The sequence below is a fragment of the Syngnathus typhle genome, linkage group LG7, assembly GCF_033458585.1.
Source record: "Syngnathus typhle isolate RoL2023-S1 ecotype Sweden linkage group LG7, RoL_Styp_1.0, whole genome shotgun sequence".
Lineage (NCBI taxonomy): Eukaryota > Metazoa > Chordata > Actinopteri > Syngnathiformes > Syngnathidae > Syngnathus > Syngnathus typhle.
The window spans coordinates 15,031,759-15,050,746 of record NC_083744.1 but is presented as its reverse complement, the minus strand read 5'-3'; the positions used below and the strand labels follow the sequence as shown (position 1 = coordinate 15,050,746).

At 45.3% G+C, this 18,988-nt stretch overlaps 1 protein-coding gene across 4 annotated transcripts; it reads right to left on the bottom strand.

The window, feature by feature from the left end:
- Positions 1 to 1,224: 1,224 nt before the first annotated feature.
- Positions 1,225 to 18,311, bottom strand: prickle1a (prickle homolog 1a). Of its 4 annotated transcripts, none has more exons than XM_061282818.1 (9): positions 18,081 to 18,311; positions 7,362 to 7,573; positions 6,917 to 7,127; positions 5,513 to 5,626; positions 4,684 to 4,821; positions 3,961 to 4,164; positions 3,620 to 3,806; positions 2,651 to 3,505; positions 1,225 to 2,563 (listed from the first exon to the last, which is right to left on the bottom strand). In XM_061282818.1, the coding sequence occupies exons 3-9, from the start codon at positions 7,109 to 7,111 to the stop codon at positions 1,737 to 1,739; spliced, it is 2,520 nt and encodes an 839-aa protein (XP_061138802.1). In that variant the 5' UTR covers positions 7,112 to 7,127; positions 7,362 to 7,573; positions 18,081 to 18,311; the 3' UTR covers positions 1,225 to 1,736. The 4 variants fall into 4 exon arrangements, with proteins under 4 accessions (XP_061138802.1, XP_061138803.1, XP_061138799.1 ...); XM_061282819.1 differs by lacking the exon at positions 18,081 to 18,311 and adding an exon at positions 10,415 to 10,651; XM_061282815.1 differs by lacking the exon at positions 7,362 to 7,573.
- Between the last annotated feature and the right edge of the window lie 677 nt (positions 18,312 to 18,988).

Sequence of the window (18,988 nt, the reverse complement as noted above, 5' to 3'; positions counted from 1 at the left end):
CACCTGGGACACCTACAAAGAACTTAACAGCCACTTTTGGTTGGCAGTAAAGTCCTCGAGGGATGCTCGTTACAACGTGGTGTGAAAGAATGCCGCAGTACAACGAAAGATTTGACACCTCGCCGTCTCGTTCCGTTATGGGCCGACTCGCTCACCTGTTTCGTGGACTACGGAACTTAAGCAAGAATGAGGTCACGAAGTTCACCTTCAACGAGAGGGACGCTAGGCTATATTCCCCCCCTCACCTAACCCCCACCTGTAACATTATTTTCAATTCGTTTTTTTTTTTTTTTTTGTGCAGCACCATAGGCAGGATTGCGAGACATTCGGCACAGTGGTGAAGATGTTGGTGTCCAAGGAGCCCACTTTGGAGAATCTTATTCACAGTGCTCTGAATGCAAACTTGTCTGAAATGAGACAACACTGCTTATCTGCCCTCAGGCACTACGTGAAAGAACTCGATGAGGCGCTGGAGTCAGACAATACAACTTAATGTGGATATTGGATTATTTTTCTTCTTCTTCACTCTTCTACAAGTCTCCTTCCATTAAAACTTTTTTTTTTTGATGGTTCATGCTATTGTTCATCAAATATTTGTTTTTAATAACGTTGGTATATATATATATACATATAAATATGTATATATATATAAAAAACCGCTGCACTTTTCCAACCGACAAATGTATTTCACAATCCATTCCAAATACCAAACTGTTAGTTGAGCTGTAGTGAAAACGGATTCTCAAAACCAAAGTATTTTACTGTTTTATCTTGACACTAACATTTATGATCCTGTGATAAGATAATGTAGGAAAGTTTTCTGATTGAAAGTATGGCAAAGTATTGTAATGAGAAAAAAACTGACGTACGTATATCCAGGTTTCATCGAGCGCCTCTGCGGTGATTGACTTTTTTCATGTTGCTGCATCATACCGTATAATGATGAACCTTTCATGTAATACCTTAAACTCAACAAATTATGTATGCGGTTGGCGGTTATGCTCTATATAGCCCGATTAATTTTTGTGTATCATATTCCAAGCAGACATTGAACAGTATTGTGGGACCAGTTGAAACTCACTTGAATAATCTATTAAACGTATTAAAAGTCCTCAATAAATATTTCATTTTTTGAGTTTAATCCTTAATGATTTTTTTTTTATTCACTATTATCCATTTTCATGTACTTTTGCCCCCCCCAAACCCCAAAATAACACACATTAGGACATTGTTGTTGTTTTTATTACAATTACGTTAACCTTATACTCCAGTTTATACATTTATACAGATTACAATAATTGTTTTACACTACAACATGACCACCACTTAAGTGTTTGTCTGTGTCGGTGCTGCACAAACCAGTTAAACATCACATATTTAAAGACGTAAAGATCACAAGTCAAAATATGTGGCACCTTCATTGGGGTGGGGGGGGGGGGGTTGTGGGTTGAGAAGAATAACCTACCATTAGTTTAATGTTAACGCTGTTTTGGTACATCATTAAGCCAAGGGTTGAAAAAAATATCCACTTTAAAAAAAAAAATAATAATCTCTACAGTATATACATTTGGTAAACAATATATTTAGATCATGTTTTTATAAATATGTCAGAAATACTGAATGAATTTACCAGCAAGTTGCCACAAAGGCGAACAAATCCAGACGTTATCGTATGTAAAAACTATTTAGTAGAACAGTCTCGGGGGATGTGAATGGCCCAAATCAAAGATTATCACCTATGAAATGATACAGTTTTTATCCTTATGCCCTTTCTTCTTCTTTGACTTAGTCCGAAGTCCATAAGGGAGTGGAGACATTCCTGCCAAAGGGCTAGGCAAGTCTTCAGTATAGTATTGTCTAAGTGGCCTTGGTTGTGGGATGGGCTGACCCAGGAAAAAGCCTTCCTCCTCAGAATCGGAAGAAGAGGATGAGCATGTCGAGCACCAGTCGTCATCCTCCCCGTACAGATCTAAGAACCTGCCCATGGCTGAACCCTGAAGCCTGTAATCTGACATGGTGCCCGCTTGTGGGTGTCCATGGAAACCATGATCTCTCCTTGCACCATGTGCATTTTGTCTGCGGTCCATTCCGTAGCCCATTTGGGCTCTCTCTTTTGGTAAAAGATTAAGAGCATTGTCAGAGCGAGATTTGCGGCTGCGTCGCCTCCTGTGATGGTGACGGCCGCACCCGGAACGACTTTCCTGGTCCTGCTCCTCAAAGTGGAACGCTCTGCGACGAGTTCGTTCACTCATCGGGGGCTGTCGCACCTGGAGATCACTGTAACTGTCTTGCACGTCATCAGAGAATTTCACTTGCTGCTGTCTAGCTTGTGAACGTGTCCTCCTGAGGGCGGGGACATGTGGTTTTGGTCTTTCCACCTCTTCGGGAACATTTTCCTGCTCGGATACAAGGCTCTTCAATGAATTGGTACTTCTGTGTAACATGGAGGAGTTGAGAGTTCCCATGTTACTGGTTTTCTCACAGTCCTCTGTCTCCAACTCATGGAAACCTTGCATGGAGTAACCCAAAGGTCTGTCTTTACTATCGCCGTCAACAGAGGTCCCTGAAAAAGACAAATGCGTTTTGAATAATCCTGCACATACTCTGGGTTTACATTGGTATACAAAAATCGAGCCACGTTGCTGCTCACCAGTAATATTGGAGAGGGCCAGTGAGTCCATAGAGTCTCGGACACTCTGATCCTTTTTCTTGAATTGGTCTGTTATGCACTCCAAAGACCCACCATACCACTGCGACTCATCTTCCACGCTTGCTCCAGCTCCGTGGTCGAGCTCAAGGTCTTGGATCTTCCTGCTGCTTGCCGGGCCAGGGTGACTACCATAGGCTGAGTCCCCTAGCCCGTCTTGTGACTGGGCCCAGTACATGTCAGCTTGGTACTTCTTGCTGGCCAGGCTGCCCCTTCCTTCGCCACTACCGCTACCAGCTTGTTTTGACTTGGGATCTCTTTCTGCAACCCAAAAATCTGTCGGTCTGGAGTCGCCGGCTTGTCTGAAGACACCATTTTCCCCGAATTTCAACAACAACTGAGTCATGTAGTCTTCATGCTCCGCCCACTCTTCCCCCTGATCCTCAGGAGCCTCAGTCTCCTCACCACGCCCCCTCCAGAAATGCTCGTCAGATAAGTTCAGGTGGGAAAGCTTGTTGGTCATGGTGTCGTCAGGGTTTTCACTAAATCCAGGAAACTTGTAGTTAACCGCAGGTGAGAAAAGGAGCGACTGGCGACACTGGTCGGCCGATCGGCTGCTCTTGCCCATGCGTACGCTGCGACGAGATTCGCGGGATCGTGCCGACTGGAAGGCCGAGTCGGAGGAGTCGGAGGCGTGTACGTCTTCCCCTAGGCTGCATGCCTTAGAGCAGTAGATACGGCCCTGGTGTGGCAAGAAAGGGCATCCCATGAGGGAGCTCTTACACTGGGCACAGCTGAAGCAACTCTCGGTGGCATGCCAGTGGAGACCGTCGTAGGTCATTTGAGCATTGTCAACACCTGGAAAATAGGAAATGCTCAAGTGAATTGCAGGTATAAGCCAGAGCTATTCCCGTACTGTGACTCCTCGATTGATTCCCCTCCGTTTTAGCATATTGCCATTTCCAGTCTTACCGATATGTTCTCCACATGCCTCACAGTACTCTGCATACAGAGACTCGAAGCAGCCACAGCAGTAGGGGCGTCCGTCCTTCATGATGTAACGCTGGCCGCCCAGAATGGTTTCGCATTCAAAACAGGCAAAGTGCTTCATGTGCCAGTGACGCCCCTCAGCTTCTGTGCATTCATCAGCGAAGATGATCTGTAAGGCAAAAATATGTATAAAGACATTTTGGGGTTACCTACGAATCGTGGAGGTCGACTGTACAGTCATTGTAGCAATACACGAAGAATTAGTCCCCCCCAAAACCATCCGTTAGTTGTAGTTCCCCCTAATGTTAATATTGCGGTTTTACCTCATCGCAAGCTGAGCAACGTGGTTTGAGGAGCTCAGCGTGGTGCCGTCCACAGTGGATCTTTCCGTTATGGTAGAAGTAGATCAAATCCACCAAAATTTCACTGCATGTGGAGCAAGCAAAGCAGGCCGGGTGCCAGCACAATCCAGGGCCCGACCTGGCCGCAAACACTGCCATTTCTCCACCATTGATGTTCTCACCGCACTGCAAATATGTACGCATAATTAGTCTTTTGCAAAACATGATTGATTCTATTTTCTGGCCAGACTTCATCATTTGTCACAGCTTATATTTAAACTATTCTAACCACTGTGAATAGGTTATTAAGGCTATGTAATCTCCAAGGGAAGCTTTGGCAAGGCTGTTAGGACAAGATTAATATCCCCCTTTTGGGGGAAGCAGTGTTCGCATTGTTAAATACTTCGTAGAATACTGTACTGAACCACTCGAGCCGAAAGAAAAATTTGCTTGAGTATACAATTGTATAAATTGTACGCGTGATACTGAGCATTCCAGACTAGAATTGCATTTTCAATTTTTGACTCGTCTTTTCATCTTGTTTATTTGAAACGGGACAATGCATATTCGTGGACATAAAATGTAGATAAGCCAGACTTTAGCTCGAAAGCTCAAAACAAAGCTTTAAATCGGATGCCTATGAATGAAGTTATTCCGTGAGGTGATCATTTGTAGTTTTTTTCTGGGATCCACTGTGGTACGTACATGCTCACAGACGCTGTTCAGACGACCTCGGGGTAGCATTTTCGGTGCTCCCCTCCCCAGGGCTTCCTTCTTCCTCTGGACACTGAACATATGTAGCTCCTTCTTCTCTTCCTCACTGAGAGACTGGCAGTAACGAATCTGCCAATGAATGAGACCATTCTGAGTTATACATCGGACAATTTGTTCTAATGTGTTAAATGTTGCTGAGGCAATGTTAGTTCAGAGTACAGGGTTGTAAATTTAGCCTGAGGAGAGGTGAACAAAGCCAACTCTTGACCCTAGCTTGCCCTTCCTACACCCCTAATACATCTCCACCCACTGGCCCTGATTGACAACCTGAGTTTTACAACAAGACCTCTTGATCTTTCCCAAAAGACTTAACAAGGGCCAAAGCAGACGTTTACACAAACAAGAGCCTCTGTTTAGAGTGAAATCGAGAAGGCGGGCAACAAAGGGGAAAAAAAGCGAGCCAAGTGGGAGCGCCGTGCCACGACAATTGCGGTGGCATCACATAAAGCCTCTTTCAATCAGCGGCCCTCTCCCCTGCTGAGTCATCCTTGTAAAAACCCACTGCTAGGACAAGAATCTAGCCGGAGGTGTTGGGGAGGGGACCATGCCAAACATTATAAAAGCATCTAGTCAAAAGTTGCATTGTGCCCACGCTAGATGTCTACAAGATGGTGCCACCACAATCCCACAGCAGGATGTCGACTAGGATGCCACAGAAGTGGGGGGGTTCTGAATCTGAATCAGCCACAAGAATAAACAGACCTCGACTTACAAGTCTTCCGATTTTGTTGCGCTGAAGGTACGGTCGATGAGTTCTTACCTCATTATCGTGCGGCGGTAGTTGATAGAGTAGCTGCTTGATTCGGAACTTCTCTCCCGGGCTGTTAACATATGGGACTTTATCCTCGGGCAGGCATGAGAAGTACAGCTGGACCTAAGGAATTAATTATATAGACATTGTAAACAAATGTGTACAAAATATTTGACTCTGAAAATGAGGCAAAAATAGGTTCCATATGTTCTGTTATGGAATAGAGGAACAGTTTCTCCATAAATCCGCACTATAAAAGTCCAAATAGTTGTTTTGATAATTTGAGCATCATAAGTTTGTCTCTTGACTGACGGGACAAAGCAGCCTATCTCTGTGGCACTTTGACCTTTGAAGCTGACAACTTGGTGAGCCAACTTTATGAGGGAGGGGCCATTACAGCAGGCCAGATAAAGAGGTGGGACGTGCGGGTCTTATGTGTTTGGGGACTTCCTGTAGCTCAAGCCGTCTAAAGAAGGGGAGCGACGGCAATTTACCCTGACAATCAACCTCAGCATTGCCCCCGTCCGTCCCCATCATAAATTATGCACATTCTGCTATTACCCCCTCATCCAACTCCCCGGGGGCTGAGGGAATAGGCAACTATGTGTTTCTTTACCATAACGATGACCCATAATGCACCATTCAAGGCAATGACCGCAGTAAAGACATTACAGTTGACCCATGCATCGGCCAAACAAAAGCATGTTTGGACTTCTCTCCGATTGTGAAACCCTTCTCCTCTGGCCCATCACCCCCTTATTTGCTTCCATGTGTGTGGTTGAAAAGCAGGATGAAGTTAGTTACAAGAACTCAAGAGAAGAGAGCAACGCACAGGCGGGTTTAGGAAATATGCCAAATTAGGCCGGCTGCCCTCCGGGCTTGTCTAACTGCCCTGCTTGTATTTGTGTGTTTGTGGAGGAAAAGGCTTGTTAAAACGTCCCCTACCCCGCACCCCCCCAAATTCTCGATCTTGCCCGACACACACAGTCCTCCAAAACAGATCTCTGATAATCACAAGCAGACTTGACCATAGCACAGTTCGTAAATAAAAACTAGACATCCTGTCTGTTAGTGGCTGTGAGGTCGACCAACAAGTTTGCCTTCAAGTGACCTGCCAGGGCTTTTCTACTGATTATTGTTCAAGGGTTTGAATCCACTGCGACACCAGTGGTAACTTGCTGTGCACCACTAATTAGGGCCCAGCAGAAACCTGGTGGGAAATTAGAACTGGGTCAAAGCTGTTTTTAGTCCCTACCAAGTGGATACATAATGAACGATCCTAACAGATTTATACTTCACTTAATAAAATTACAATTATCGGAGAGCTGCAGTCGGTGAAGTAATCAATACATCATTAGGACCAGTAGCAATCAGTAATCAGTAGCTGTATAAGACGCTCTTTTGCAACCTCACCTGCTCAGGCCGAAGGCCGGGTGGTACCCAGGCGTACTCCTCCAACGCGCAGCCGGAGTCGTCATCCGAGGTAGAACTGCGCTGGAAGCCAGATGTCAGTTTGCTGACTTTCTGCTCCATGATGGAGTCTCGCTGGCGTGCCCCGCCTTGATAGCCAGATGCTGACGCCGCCACTGTCGCACTTGCCAGGCTCATCAGATGCCCCTTTTTACTAGATACAAGAAGAGGAACAATCTGTCATTGAATTAAACCATTCATTTTATTACAAGGCACCTCATGGTATCTTTAGGAAGCATTGTCTGGTTTGCATTTCATCGTATCTGCTCCTTTGAGTCCCTCAAGAAAATAGGTCTGTGCTAGGTTTTGGGATCTCATTGTATTGTGCAGTTGTACACCAAGTTATGTTTTCCCATGTAGCGCAACCTAAAACTAAAAACAAGCCTACTTGCTGTGTGTCTGAAGAGAGGCCGCCGTAAGTGACCCGCGTTGGCTAGATCAGTTGAGCCTGGGGTCTGTCTAAACACTGGCCTGACAATGGGACAAGGCCACCATATGAGGAATGTCCACAAGGCCAGTTTCTCTCCCTTCATCTCTCCTTTTGCTTGTGGCTGTTTGTTTTCCAACCTGCTGCAGCCACTGTCTGATCCGTCCTTTCATCTAGCGAGCCAACACAGAAATGGCAGACAGGTGAAGCTAGGAAAGAAGGCTCGACGGATAGCGATGTCACAGAGGGACAAGCTGGAAGGGAGATCAAACAGTGTTTACTACACAGGATGGCCTTGTGTACTATTTTCACAGGCACATCTAGGTTGTGTAGTTGACATAGATCAGGTATAAAAGAACCAGTGAAGTCTGTGATCTAGTGTCTTGTTAGTCCAATGTTAAAATGACATCTTCAGGTGGTTTTAATCTTTGCAATGCCGAACCTAAGCCCTTAAACCCATTGAATCAAACAGCTGTAGATTGTTTGTTTCTACTTTGCAGCGGTGTAGAAACTGCAAATGGGGTGTTTCTAATAGTGATCATAATGGACTTCTTTAGATTGATGGGTGCACCTAATGAACCTCCTGAAAGACACATGAGAAGAATGTATGTCCAGTTGTGGCCAGTCTTCAAAGACCAAAGGACTCTAGCTGAGATCAAATAGGAGTCCGGCCAGCGTCCAGCAGCCTGGACCCTTGACACCCCTCTTACCTCCCTCTGTCTCTGCGCCCCCATATGGCCAGTAAGGAAGGGCACACGAGGCCACGGCAAGACAGCTGACAAAACCAGACACAGTCTTTGAACACAGATGTGATTGTTGAAGAAGGCCGAAGATATGGAAAGATGGTTGACTTGGGTATGCACATATTTATACAAAATACTAGTAACAACCTCCAAACCATAAACAGCCTGTCAGCTGTCTGTATTTATTTATTTCCTGCTTCTCGTTTATGGCGGCAGGCTCTTAGCGGAACCGCCAGACCCTTCTAGGCGTGATTTGAAATCTCAATTATCTGTCTTTGGCCTGACATTTCTCTCTCAGGTCTGGCATCACAGGTACTGAGACTGACCACTAGTGTCAGACAAGTGTTAGTAGAAATTTGGCAGAAACTGACATTACTACCTTGGTAGAGTTACGCTCTCCACTGATGGCCAAACTAGTTCTGGATCTGTGACTGGCTTTTTGATACCTCCCATTAATCACCTCTGATGTCCTAAACAGTGGCGCCTTGATTGAGGAATTTGCTGGTGGCTTGTTCTAGCAAGACCTTGGTTATCTGACTGTCTTTTTTTGTCCCGTGCTCTCCTGAAGCTGTGCTGTGTTAACTCATACATGACACTTAAAGTTCACCAAGGCAGATAACCTGTCCCCGAAAAAGGGAAGAAAGACAATCCCTTCTTCCGCTCACCATTGACTTGCAAATTAGACCAAAATAACCTACAAAAATGCAGGCATGCTTGAGAGCTTGAGCGAACTCCAGGCCTGTCTGATCTCACCGCCTCATTAAGACGTTTGGTTGTTTCATACAGACGAAGACCTGAATCACAGGCACGTCTGGCTTAGGTTTCAAATCACAAGACAGGATATTTAGCATCTGTGTTAGCCAAAGCCCCCCACCCTTCTTTTCTTATACAAGCACATCTGCTCACATGCAAATTTTTCCATTAGTTGTCATGCAGCTCATTTCCTCTCACTTGAGCCTCCAATGCTCCCTTGAATGACAGAATCACTGAGCCAGCTAACTTGGCCATGCTCAGGTTGACTTGCCAACTCACTGACTCATCACTTGTGTTGTCTTTTAACCCCCCCCCCCCCCCCTCCTGGATGAACAAGGGGTCTATGTTTTCTGTCATTAGTTTTAACCCCCCCTCATTCCTGAACCCTCCACCCACACAAGCTAGACCCCTGCAGTCCTGAATGTTAACAACCCCTCAGCTCTTTTGTAAAGATGCTTGTTAACATGGCTTTGGATGCTGCAAGCCTGCATATCTCACTGATCTGCCCACAGAGGGCATAGAAGAATCTCTTTGCCCGGGGGGCGGGGGAGTTGGACTCTTTGAAGCCAATATCGTTTGAAAGATGGAAACTCATAAAAAAGTGTTGTAATACAGTTTTTTTATGCCAGAAAGGGGTAAAAAAAAAACTGCTTCTGAACAGTGAACAAAATACCCATTCACCTAGTCGTCACATCACGTGTCATCTTATTTATTACTCTCAAACATCTCACAGGACCTCATACTACGTCATACTAATAAATACAGCCGCCTTTGGCGTTTTCAAAACTATTTAGCAACACTCTAAATCCAAGTCCTGTGATGTCCAGACACCAAAGCTTAACAAGCATCATGAGGCCGTGGAGGATAAATAAGCAGCTTCTGGTCTGAATCACTGTCTATGCTCAGCGAGGAAGGATGATGGACGTGCGGTACAAACCAACACAGTGCTCTCAGTCAGTTTGGACCGACCCGACTTGTTTAACTTGGCTCCTGCCAGCTCAGCAATGCAGGCTCTACTTGACAAAGAACTTGATTTTCTCTTCAAAGTTCCAGAGCTGGAACAAATCTGTTTTTGTGTCTGACAAGATAGTTCAGCTTTGAGAAAATAAACAGCGCTAATGTGGCAGCCTGTCAACAAGATATTGTTGTTGTCTTGCTGGGAAATTACAAAAGAAAGAAATACAAATCAGAATTCAGACAGTTGCATCACTGTGTATACCCGAACCTTCCTGAATAACAATTCAAAATGGCCTGAGCAGGATACCAGACAGACTGTTTGGTCTGACCCTTTTCGTGGTTAGTGGAGTGTTTTTCCAAGACCAAATGGATGGGAGTGTCATCCCAACCAGAGGGACCACCTGCATGTCCCGAACAGGATGAATGAAGACACACATACTGCCATCACTTAGCATCCCAGCCAATTCACTTTGGACTTCCAAGAACTAGTACCAACAAGAGACTTGTTGACAGGATCAACCCAAAACTAAGAATCTCTCCTCATTTCTCTGCCATTCTTACCTCGGTTCAGGCCAACTCTCCAGAGGCAAGCAGGAAAAAAGATCTTATCAGCAGTCTGTCCTTGTGTCTTCTGCAACTCCTCAGCTCTATCTGTACTACACATGATCCTCAACACTCTTAATCCAGAGCAACGGTCTCCACCAGAGCAGTCGGCACAGTGCCGGCACCATGTCACAGCGGCGGCAGTATTTAAGAGCTATGTGTATATGCAGGAGCTCAACCAGATGGCCATCCCATGCCCATGTCTCTCCCACTTCCCCAGATCCAACCCCCCGCTCAACCTCAGCCCGGCCCCCTTCACCTCAGATCAGCCAGTTACAGGACGCTAATTCCTGCGCTTGACCCACCCCCTCGTACTTCAAACGCCAGTTCCCGAATTAGAAAAGCGCCAGTTGATGGAAGGAACCGAGAATCTTAAGTCGACCGACACAGGAGCTGGTTTTACTGACCACTCGCTTACCCGCAATGGCTTCCGTGCGACATTCCTGTTATACTATAGTGATTCAAAGATGCCGGAAGAGTTGGGATTACATTGTTCTTAAATGAGCAATGATACCAATTTATTTTGTTTATTACGTCCAAAGGCAGAGAAGCGTATTTTAAATCAACTGTACATACCTGCCCATCCAGTAAAACTCCCCAGGGAGTTTGTAGCTGACCTCTGCCTCCTCTCCTTCACCTCTGAAGGAATGTCACAGCATGAGGCTCTTCCTGTTGCCTCAGAAAACAAAAGTGACCGCTTCTCTGGAAAGTTGCAACTTGTTGCACTGTGCTTTGTCGATTTGAAGTTTCATCAGATTCGAGCTACAAACTGCACGTCAAGCTAAATTCTGCCTGATTGACAGCATCTCATTTGCTGTCTTTGCTGTCCTCTGTCCCCTCACACACTTTTCACATTCAACATTGTGGGCGGGCGGCTGATGCCAAGTTGGCATTGCCAACTGTCAATTTTCTGTCCAAAGGAAGCAAATTTAAAAAAAAAAAAGTGTTAATACACCACCAGTGAGCTTTTTGGTGCTTCTGTCAATCATGTTTGATTGCTAAATGTGCTTTAGCCCCAGTGTGGCGCTCTTACTGTACCCACAAAGCCATTGTAACAGCCAAGGCCAGGGAGGAGAGGCCCGCCATTCACACTTTGGGCTCGTCCCAAATACTCAGCCCCCTGCGCCTTTAAGGGGTGGGGCAACACAGAAATCCAAGGAAACAGCCTTCATTGTAGCTGCTACTAAAGTTGGAGTTATGAGGCAATGATATACTTGGCTTTATTACACTGTGGATGAATGAATCTTACTTTCCAAATGTAGCAGTCGCTGTGAGGTGTTTTTATAGCCTGGCCAAATCAAATCCTCTCACGGGCGGTATAGCGTCCCCACCTCATGATCTAAGTATCTATTGAGCACCCCGGAATGTCATGCTTAGATACTGCGCCATTGTCAGAGGTACGAACACAGTTCAAGGTTCACCTCGGATGCTTGAATAATATAAAGTCATGCATCCCTGACCCGTGACCTTTCCAGAGCACCAGATGACCAATAAATCCATCACCTCGGGGCTTTACGGCCCATTCCCCGGTCATAGCCACAACGACCTGAACGGCACCTCACACCTGGTCCGCACCTTCTCGTCAGTGTAAAAAGCTAGCGGCGAGGTAGCCGATGACCAGCGTGACCTGACAATGACAGGACAAGTGGGAAGGCGATTGTCATCCTCAGAGACACCAGACCATCAAACGGCATTCTTCTCTGGTCCAAACACGTCCTTCGCGAAAGGAAAGCATCCCATGGAAGCGGGACACGGCGGCAAGAGTTCAAGCCTAATGTAATCTATTCAAACGAGTCAAATTAAAGTCCCAAGACACGTCGTAAATTCAGGCCGGCAGGAGGGGCAAAGGGAAGGTCAGTCTTTAACTCGCCGTCATTGAAGACCAGGCTGAAGAATGCCTCTCGCTTGTGTGTGAGCTACCTTATAAAAAGTAGGCATTCTGCAGGTTTAAATGACTCGCCGACGGGTATTAGCAGGACACAGGCCCGACAAAAGCCACGGTTATAAAAGCCAATAAAAGCCTATCACTCTACTGTAACAACAATCCTTTTTACGCCTCGAAAGGAGGGAGGAAAAGGTCAACTGGTGGGGCAGCCAGCGTCTTGATATTGACTTAGCTGGTTTGCGGCCGACAAACTCGGGTCAGACCGGAGGCTTGTTAGCCCCCTAACCCTGGCGTAACCCCTGCTTTTACGGTTACCCTGCGACACGCCGCAGACAGCTGATTCTTCCATCTCGGCTTTCTTTTCTGCCATGGTGTATTTATTGGAACCCAAGAAAAATAATGTCACAGGGACCTACTGGGGATAATGCTGTTATTTCTTTCTGGAAAATGTCTTCCAGGGCGCGGGGAGCTGTTACATTATAAACTGTGAGAAACTGCTTTCAGTGTGATGCCGTGGAGTTCGACACCACGGCATACAGAAAAATATTTTGGGAACGTGGTAGGGCGTAATAATGCACCATGATGGATTTTTTTTGTGTGCAAATGGGTTTTGTCTTGAAGCAAGGAAGGCCAAATGGAGAGTAGTATGGCGCTGAAACTAGTTTGCCGTTCAAAGAAAGACAACACGACGAAATAGGTGGTCAGAACATTCAGATTCTCCCGTCAAGTAATTAATTGACCGGCCTGTTGTTTAATCAATCGGGTACTGTTCACCATTTCCAAGGATCTTCAAAAACTGCGATTGTTTTCAGCTAATGACCAAAACTCAATTGTCAACTGAGCACGGCTATGTTAAAGCAGAATATTGACATGCTTCTGTCAATCAATCACTGGATGATTACCAACAATAAAGATCCGCTCCTAGTTGTCCGATACATGGGTGTCATCCCGTAAAAATCCATTTGGATTCCGGATCTCCACCCCTCATCATCCATCCATCGGCTTTGGCAAACTTCGCAGGGACGCCCGATCGGCAGCGCTCGTATTTCACTCTCAATTTGACACCCTCTCACCTAGTTGTAAAAGTGGGACCTCATTGTGGAACAATGGGAAGTGGAGCAGCAGAGCTCCCGGGGGCTGTTAACAGGAGGAAGCCCCCTTTATTTGAGGGCACTATAACTCAACAAAAGCCTGTGGCTGTCTGACGCTTCTGACACTGCGCACCCGCGCTGACAAAAGACGCAAAGGGCCAAGCGCTGTCATGTGTGGTCTGCCTGGACAAACTCGGTGAGGTCGAGTAGGAAAAGTGTGCGCTTTGTTGTATTGACCGGCAAGATGTTGACAATGAGCAGGAAATAGTTTGTACCTGTGTGTAAAAGTTGGACCGTGGCTGTTAAAAAGTCACTCCTGACACATCTGGGACTTAGAAGCTTAACATCCTTCTCACATGGCCAAGCATTTCTGTCCCTACAGAGGGCAATGAGCGACTCTTTGAAGCAACAGAAGACATCCTCGGGACACACGTGGAAGCGTTTTCAGCCTCCGAAACGGCTTCAAAAGGCAAAAGAAAACGTGGAATCCGGCGATGGTCTGTAACAGTTAAGTGCTTCTCAGTCGGGATCCCACTAATGATTAACATTCCTGGAGAAAACACTCGGCTGCAGTCTTTTTTTTTTCGCAGCGTTCTAATTAAGCACATGCCCCAGTGCCGCTGCACAGAGGGAAGCAACCGGACCGCCGCTCCAAACGAACATGCTTGTCCTCAATTTTTATTAACTCGGAGAGGACGGACAGTCGGTTAGAAACAGAAACCGGTTCAGTGCATGATAACGGTTGCATTGAGATTTGTATGGTCACTATTTACAAGATGACAAATAGAGACACCAATTATAGATTGTAATAGACAACCTCTGTAGGTGAAAGGCAAAAATGGCAAAAAAAAAAAAAAAAAGAGATTTACTCGTGCGACACACTTTAAATCCCAGGTGTCAACTCAACGTTTCTTATTAGAATATCAATACTGTAAATTGTCTTACTTTTAATAACAGTGAGTTATTGCAGTATTTTTTGCCACTTTCAAAATAAATTAGAAAATTGGTGAACTTTTTAAATCACTGGATTCTGTTGTATGTGATAATATGAGGGGCCGTTCATTTCTATTTAAGTCTTTAATGGCCTAGCAACATTTGGACTAGCAACATTTTAGGAACTGCAGGAATGTCTGGCAAGGACTTTTTGCGTCCATTGTGCGGACCTCACCAGAAATGTCCTCAGTTGCCCTCGGTTAACGTTGACCCATTTACCCTCCGACGTGTCACTCCAGCCTGACCACATCCGACGGACCATAATGAAGATTATTATTGTAAGCCGGTGGGGTGCATGAACACAAATGAGAAGCAACCTAAACAAAGCTCCAGGAATCCAAAGAGAAAGTTGTTTGCTGTTATTTTGGGCGATTGAAATATTTTTCTTGTTAAATATAGCTCTGTATGATTTGGCAAAGCGCTTTTGTGTTGCCCTTTGATAAGAAATAGCAATACATTACTGTAAGATGTCCCGGCAGGAAATCACTTTGTTGTCGGTCCATTATTAAACGCCACTGACCTTTCTCTCTTATCGCCCTTGCCCACTGACTCCACTCCTGCGACGAGGCCACCGTGGGTCGGGGTGAGGGGGGGTCAAGAGGAAGGGCCCACAGGAAGGGGTTGGGATGATGGTGTTTGTGAGCATGGTTTCCATATTTTCGGGACGGGAGGTCTGCAAAGCTTTTGCTCAATTTAATGACTATATTTGCTCGTGTTTGCTCCTACCAGGAATGGTCACTAGAACGTTTACAAAATAGTTCATTTATGATTTTATCTTTGATTCATTTTGGCATGAAAAGTTTTCTAACGTGTGGAAAGTGTTGCAGTAAATTTGATTTATTGTTACTGTTTTTGACAGGAAACTTTCAATAATATATTGTAATTCTAAATATATATGGCAAATTTATTTGAACTTTTTTTCCCCGTAATCCCATGGAAAAAAATTAATCAGTTTTGTCGAAGCACGCATTATGAATTTATTGCTAAAGCTCATGCATAAACATGTCGGCGATGAATGAATCGTGTGTGGGGCGAGGACGGCTTTCAACAACGCGGTGGTCCGACAGTTAGTGCCACAATTACGATGTGCGGTGAGAGTCAGGTCCCCCGAGCGTGTGAGCCCCAACCTCACTAACATCATCCTGCAGAGCTATGAGCCTGCAAGCGCTAGATCGCTAACTACTTTTAATCACTGTGGAGTAATGCTTCGCATGTGGCTACAATGTGTGCAGGCAGATGCTGGAAAAATCCATCATCCAACTACGGCAAGCTGGAATCAGATGCCATCAGGTCGAGATGACATCCTTGCAGCCGCTAGCCATAGATTGAACTTATAAGCGAAAAGTGCAATTACACATTCACTACAGTAGATGGCAGTAGTGCCCAGCAGTCCCTTTCCCCCAGAGAGTCAGTTTACAGCTCTGTCTCTGCTCTATGCCACATAGCACCAAGCAAACTGGACCCAGTGTGATGTATAAAAGTCTGCCAAAGTGTTTGTCTTAGAGGGAATTTACGGGAACGAGAGGAGGCCGGGATGATTTGTTCTACTTTTTTAAATCAACATGCGGGACGCTCTGCCAAGTCAGTGGACGCTCGTGCCGTGTCCAGTCCGAAGCCAAACATGACACACATGCATGTATGTTTATGTCTGCCGTTGGTTTTGGGCATGCAGCGCATTGTTGAAGGTGTGGAAGCTGCCTTACAAGGTGCTGCGACTGGAAACAGAACTCACAGTTTTGCCCCGTGTATGAAACGATACCACAACTTTGCCCCACGTGTTAAACATTTATTCCACAGGGCTCCTAAATGTCACACTGTATTGTCTCACCTGATACAGTGCTACATAGAATGCAATCTCAGCGAAATATTTTTTCCAAATTCAACTTGTAGTATGGCCTGATAGTTTTTGTCTTGAGTTGTGAGCAACAATTTGAACTTAACTGGCAAACTAAAAAGAATTACAGAAAACAAATATCCATCAAAACATAACTTTGACATAACTGCGAGCTTAATGCTAACATAGAAAGCACCACAGATGGGCTACTCATGGTGAATTAAATTTTTTTAGGCAATTTACACATATAAAAGATGGATGGTCAACTGTTGTTTTTTTTCTTCAATTATTTTTACTGTCAAGATTTTATTTTTGGGCGTGAAACTTCCACACCAACTGTCGGTCAATGTTTCTATTTGTGGTGCCTTTAATTCCCTTGGCGTTGTCTTTGGTCTATAGATATCTATCTAACAATATCTCCAGCCACACTGGTTCTAATTTGGGAAAGCTGAGTGCGTGCAGAATTGGACAATTGGGTGTTAAATGCAGGAATAGATGAGCGTGCAGTTGTGGCAACCTCCCTTGTGACCACTAGGTTACACCATCACCTTGGCCCTGTGCTCGCTCTGGAGTTTGTCAGTCCTTGGCATCCTTTGACTTAAACTACTGGAAAATTTCAAAACAAAAAAAAATATGGTAACAACTGCCACCTAGTGATTGAACTCCATTGGCCCAATGCATTCATGAGTATGCAACTTTAGTAAAAGCTCAGTGTCCAAACTAAACTCATTCAGGGCCTCTGTCTAAACTCACAATGCCCTGGGATGGGTGACATCATCACCTGTGACCATAGCAACGGAGCCTGGCTGACTTTTGGTATGTGCAAGACTTTAATGAGGTTCATAGCACTCTTCATTACTCGGAAAAGTACATTTGTTTGCTCAAACGTTCTTTGTGGGTGACGTTCTTCTAGTTTCCACTAGTCATATCATTAGGAACACATCCGCCTTTGCAAATTTAATACTGCTTAGTTAATATTATAATACACCCTGCGTTATTGGCATTTTCTCCCACTCATTTTGAAGCAGGATTAGATTTGGTCAGTGCGAGCACATTATTTTGCTGTGACAATTAGCAAAGAAAGTTACTTTAAAAAAAAAAAAAAAAATTATTCTGTTACATGGTGGGAAAAGAAGCGCACGGGGTGTCCAAATTCAGCCCACTTATTTTTTTAATCTGGCTACCCAAGCATTTACATTCTTAATTTAACCACACCCCCCTCTACAATTTTACATTCAATATTTTAGTACTTTTGCAGACGGAAACCACCACCATCATTTAAAAAAACCCACATTTGCTCATCTTTTTTTCATCATTTGGCTTTCTGGCGGTATACTATAGTTGTTTCCAATGCACTTCTCGACACACATCGAGGGTCACTTCTCGTGCGCGTGCGCGTGCATTCCTATTCACACAATTCCACGTTGCCCTTTTGACATCCACTCAGTGGCGCGCAGGCAGCGGCGGAGCAGTTGTCACCCAAGTGACAGGCGACAGCTGAGTCCATACATCTGGAGCCCCGTGTGGAGGGGAGGGGGGGTTGTGAGTGTTAGTGGGTGGGGGTCCCCTTCACACCACCAAACCACCCTGAATGTTTTTGTGAGCTTATTTTTCCAGCCTCGCGCAAATTAGGGCAGGGAAAGTGAAACGAGTCCCCCGGCATCTGTGCGTAAAAGCGCACCGGCGGACGACCTAATGTATAGGTGGACATATTTTTCCGTCCCTCGACTCTCATATGTGAAATAAAATTGTTAAAAGTTACAACCTCATTAAAACAAACACGCAAGAGTTTGTCAAAAGTACCAAGTCTCAGCCACTCACCTTTAGTGGTGACAAACGCGAGAATCCAAAGCCAATAGTCCCGAAAAGTGATCCACGCTGCGTTTCATCGGCGTGTGGCTCCCCCCGAAAAAAGTGTCTCGTTTACGAGAATGAGTGTCCCCCCCAACCCTACGTCCGAGTGCGCTGTCACAACATCGCCCGCATTTAAGCGGCGCACGCTGCGGCTGTGCTTGTGTGGCGCTCCTCTACATTGACATTACTGCGCCAGTGTGTGCGAGTCGAGAGCCGCTCCCCGCCTATTGGCTTAAAGCAGCGTGCCCCCCCCCCCCCCCCCCAAAAAAAACCTTCACCTATCGCACATAGAAGGAGCCAAACATTTGCTGGCAATTAACTATTAGCGCAATGGGGAATTTAAAGGGAATTGCGGGCGCAATTTACACACGAGGTAGAATGGATGAATAGTTTAATGTCTTTTTTTTTTTTTTCTCTGGCATTTGACCAGGGATGTGTAGACTTTTTATATAGACTGAATAGATAGATTTGAATGTTGCATGAACCAGGAAGTGGAAAATAGACCAGTTTAGCCCACCTATGTAATTTTTAAAAAAATATTTTTTTCCTAAAATGTAGTGGGAGAACATGTAACGCCAGACCTGCTGTCCATTAAGCCCCGCCCCCATAACACATAAATGAAATGGCAACAGAATAGACGATCACACTTGCACTGACCTTGCTTGCTCGTCAAAGTCAGTCGGACCTGACGTGACCCTGTTCAAACGCTGAGGCCGTGACATCAGGTGTGACATCGCGCCCAAAACAACTCAAACCAAATCTTAATTTGCCAACAAAAAAGTCTTTGAAAGCAGATACGTGAGCATTGATTACATCGTATGCCCTTTGACTTTTCCCTCCGTGCCCGTCACGTCACCTGGACTGTTGCAGATTTG

Excerpts from the sequence above, each read along its gene's own strand:
- prickle1a (XM_061282818.1), bottom strand. The coding sequence starts at position 7,111 with ATGAGCCTGGCAAGTGCGACAGTGGCGGCGTCAGCATCTGGCTATCAA. Across the intron at positions 4,165-4,683 it reads TGAACAGCGTCTGTGAGCAT|TGCGGTGAGAACATCAATGG; the intron begins GTACGTACCACA and ends ACATATTTGCAG. Across the intron at positions 3,506-3,619 it reads GGCATGTGGAGAACATATCG|GTGTTGACAATGCTCAAATG; the intron begins GTAAGACTGGAA and ends CCTATTTTCCAG.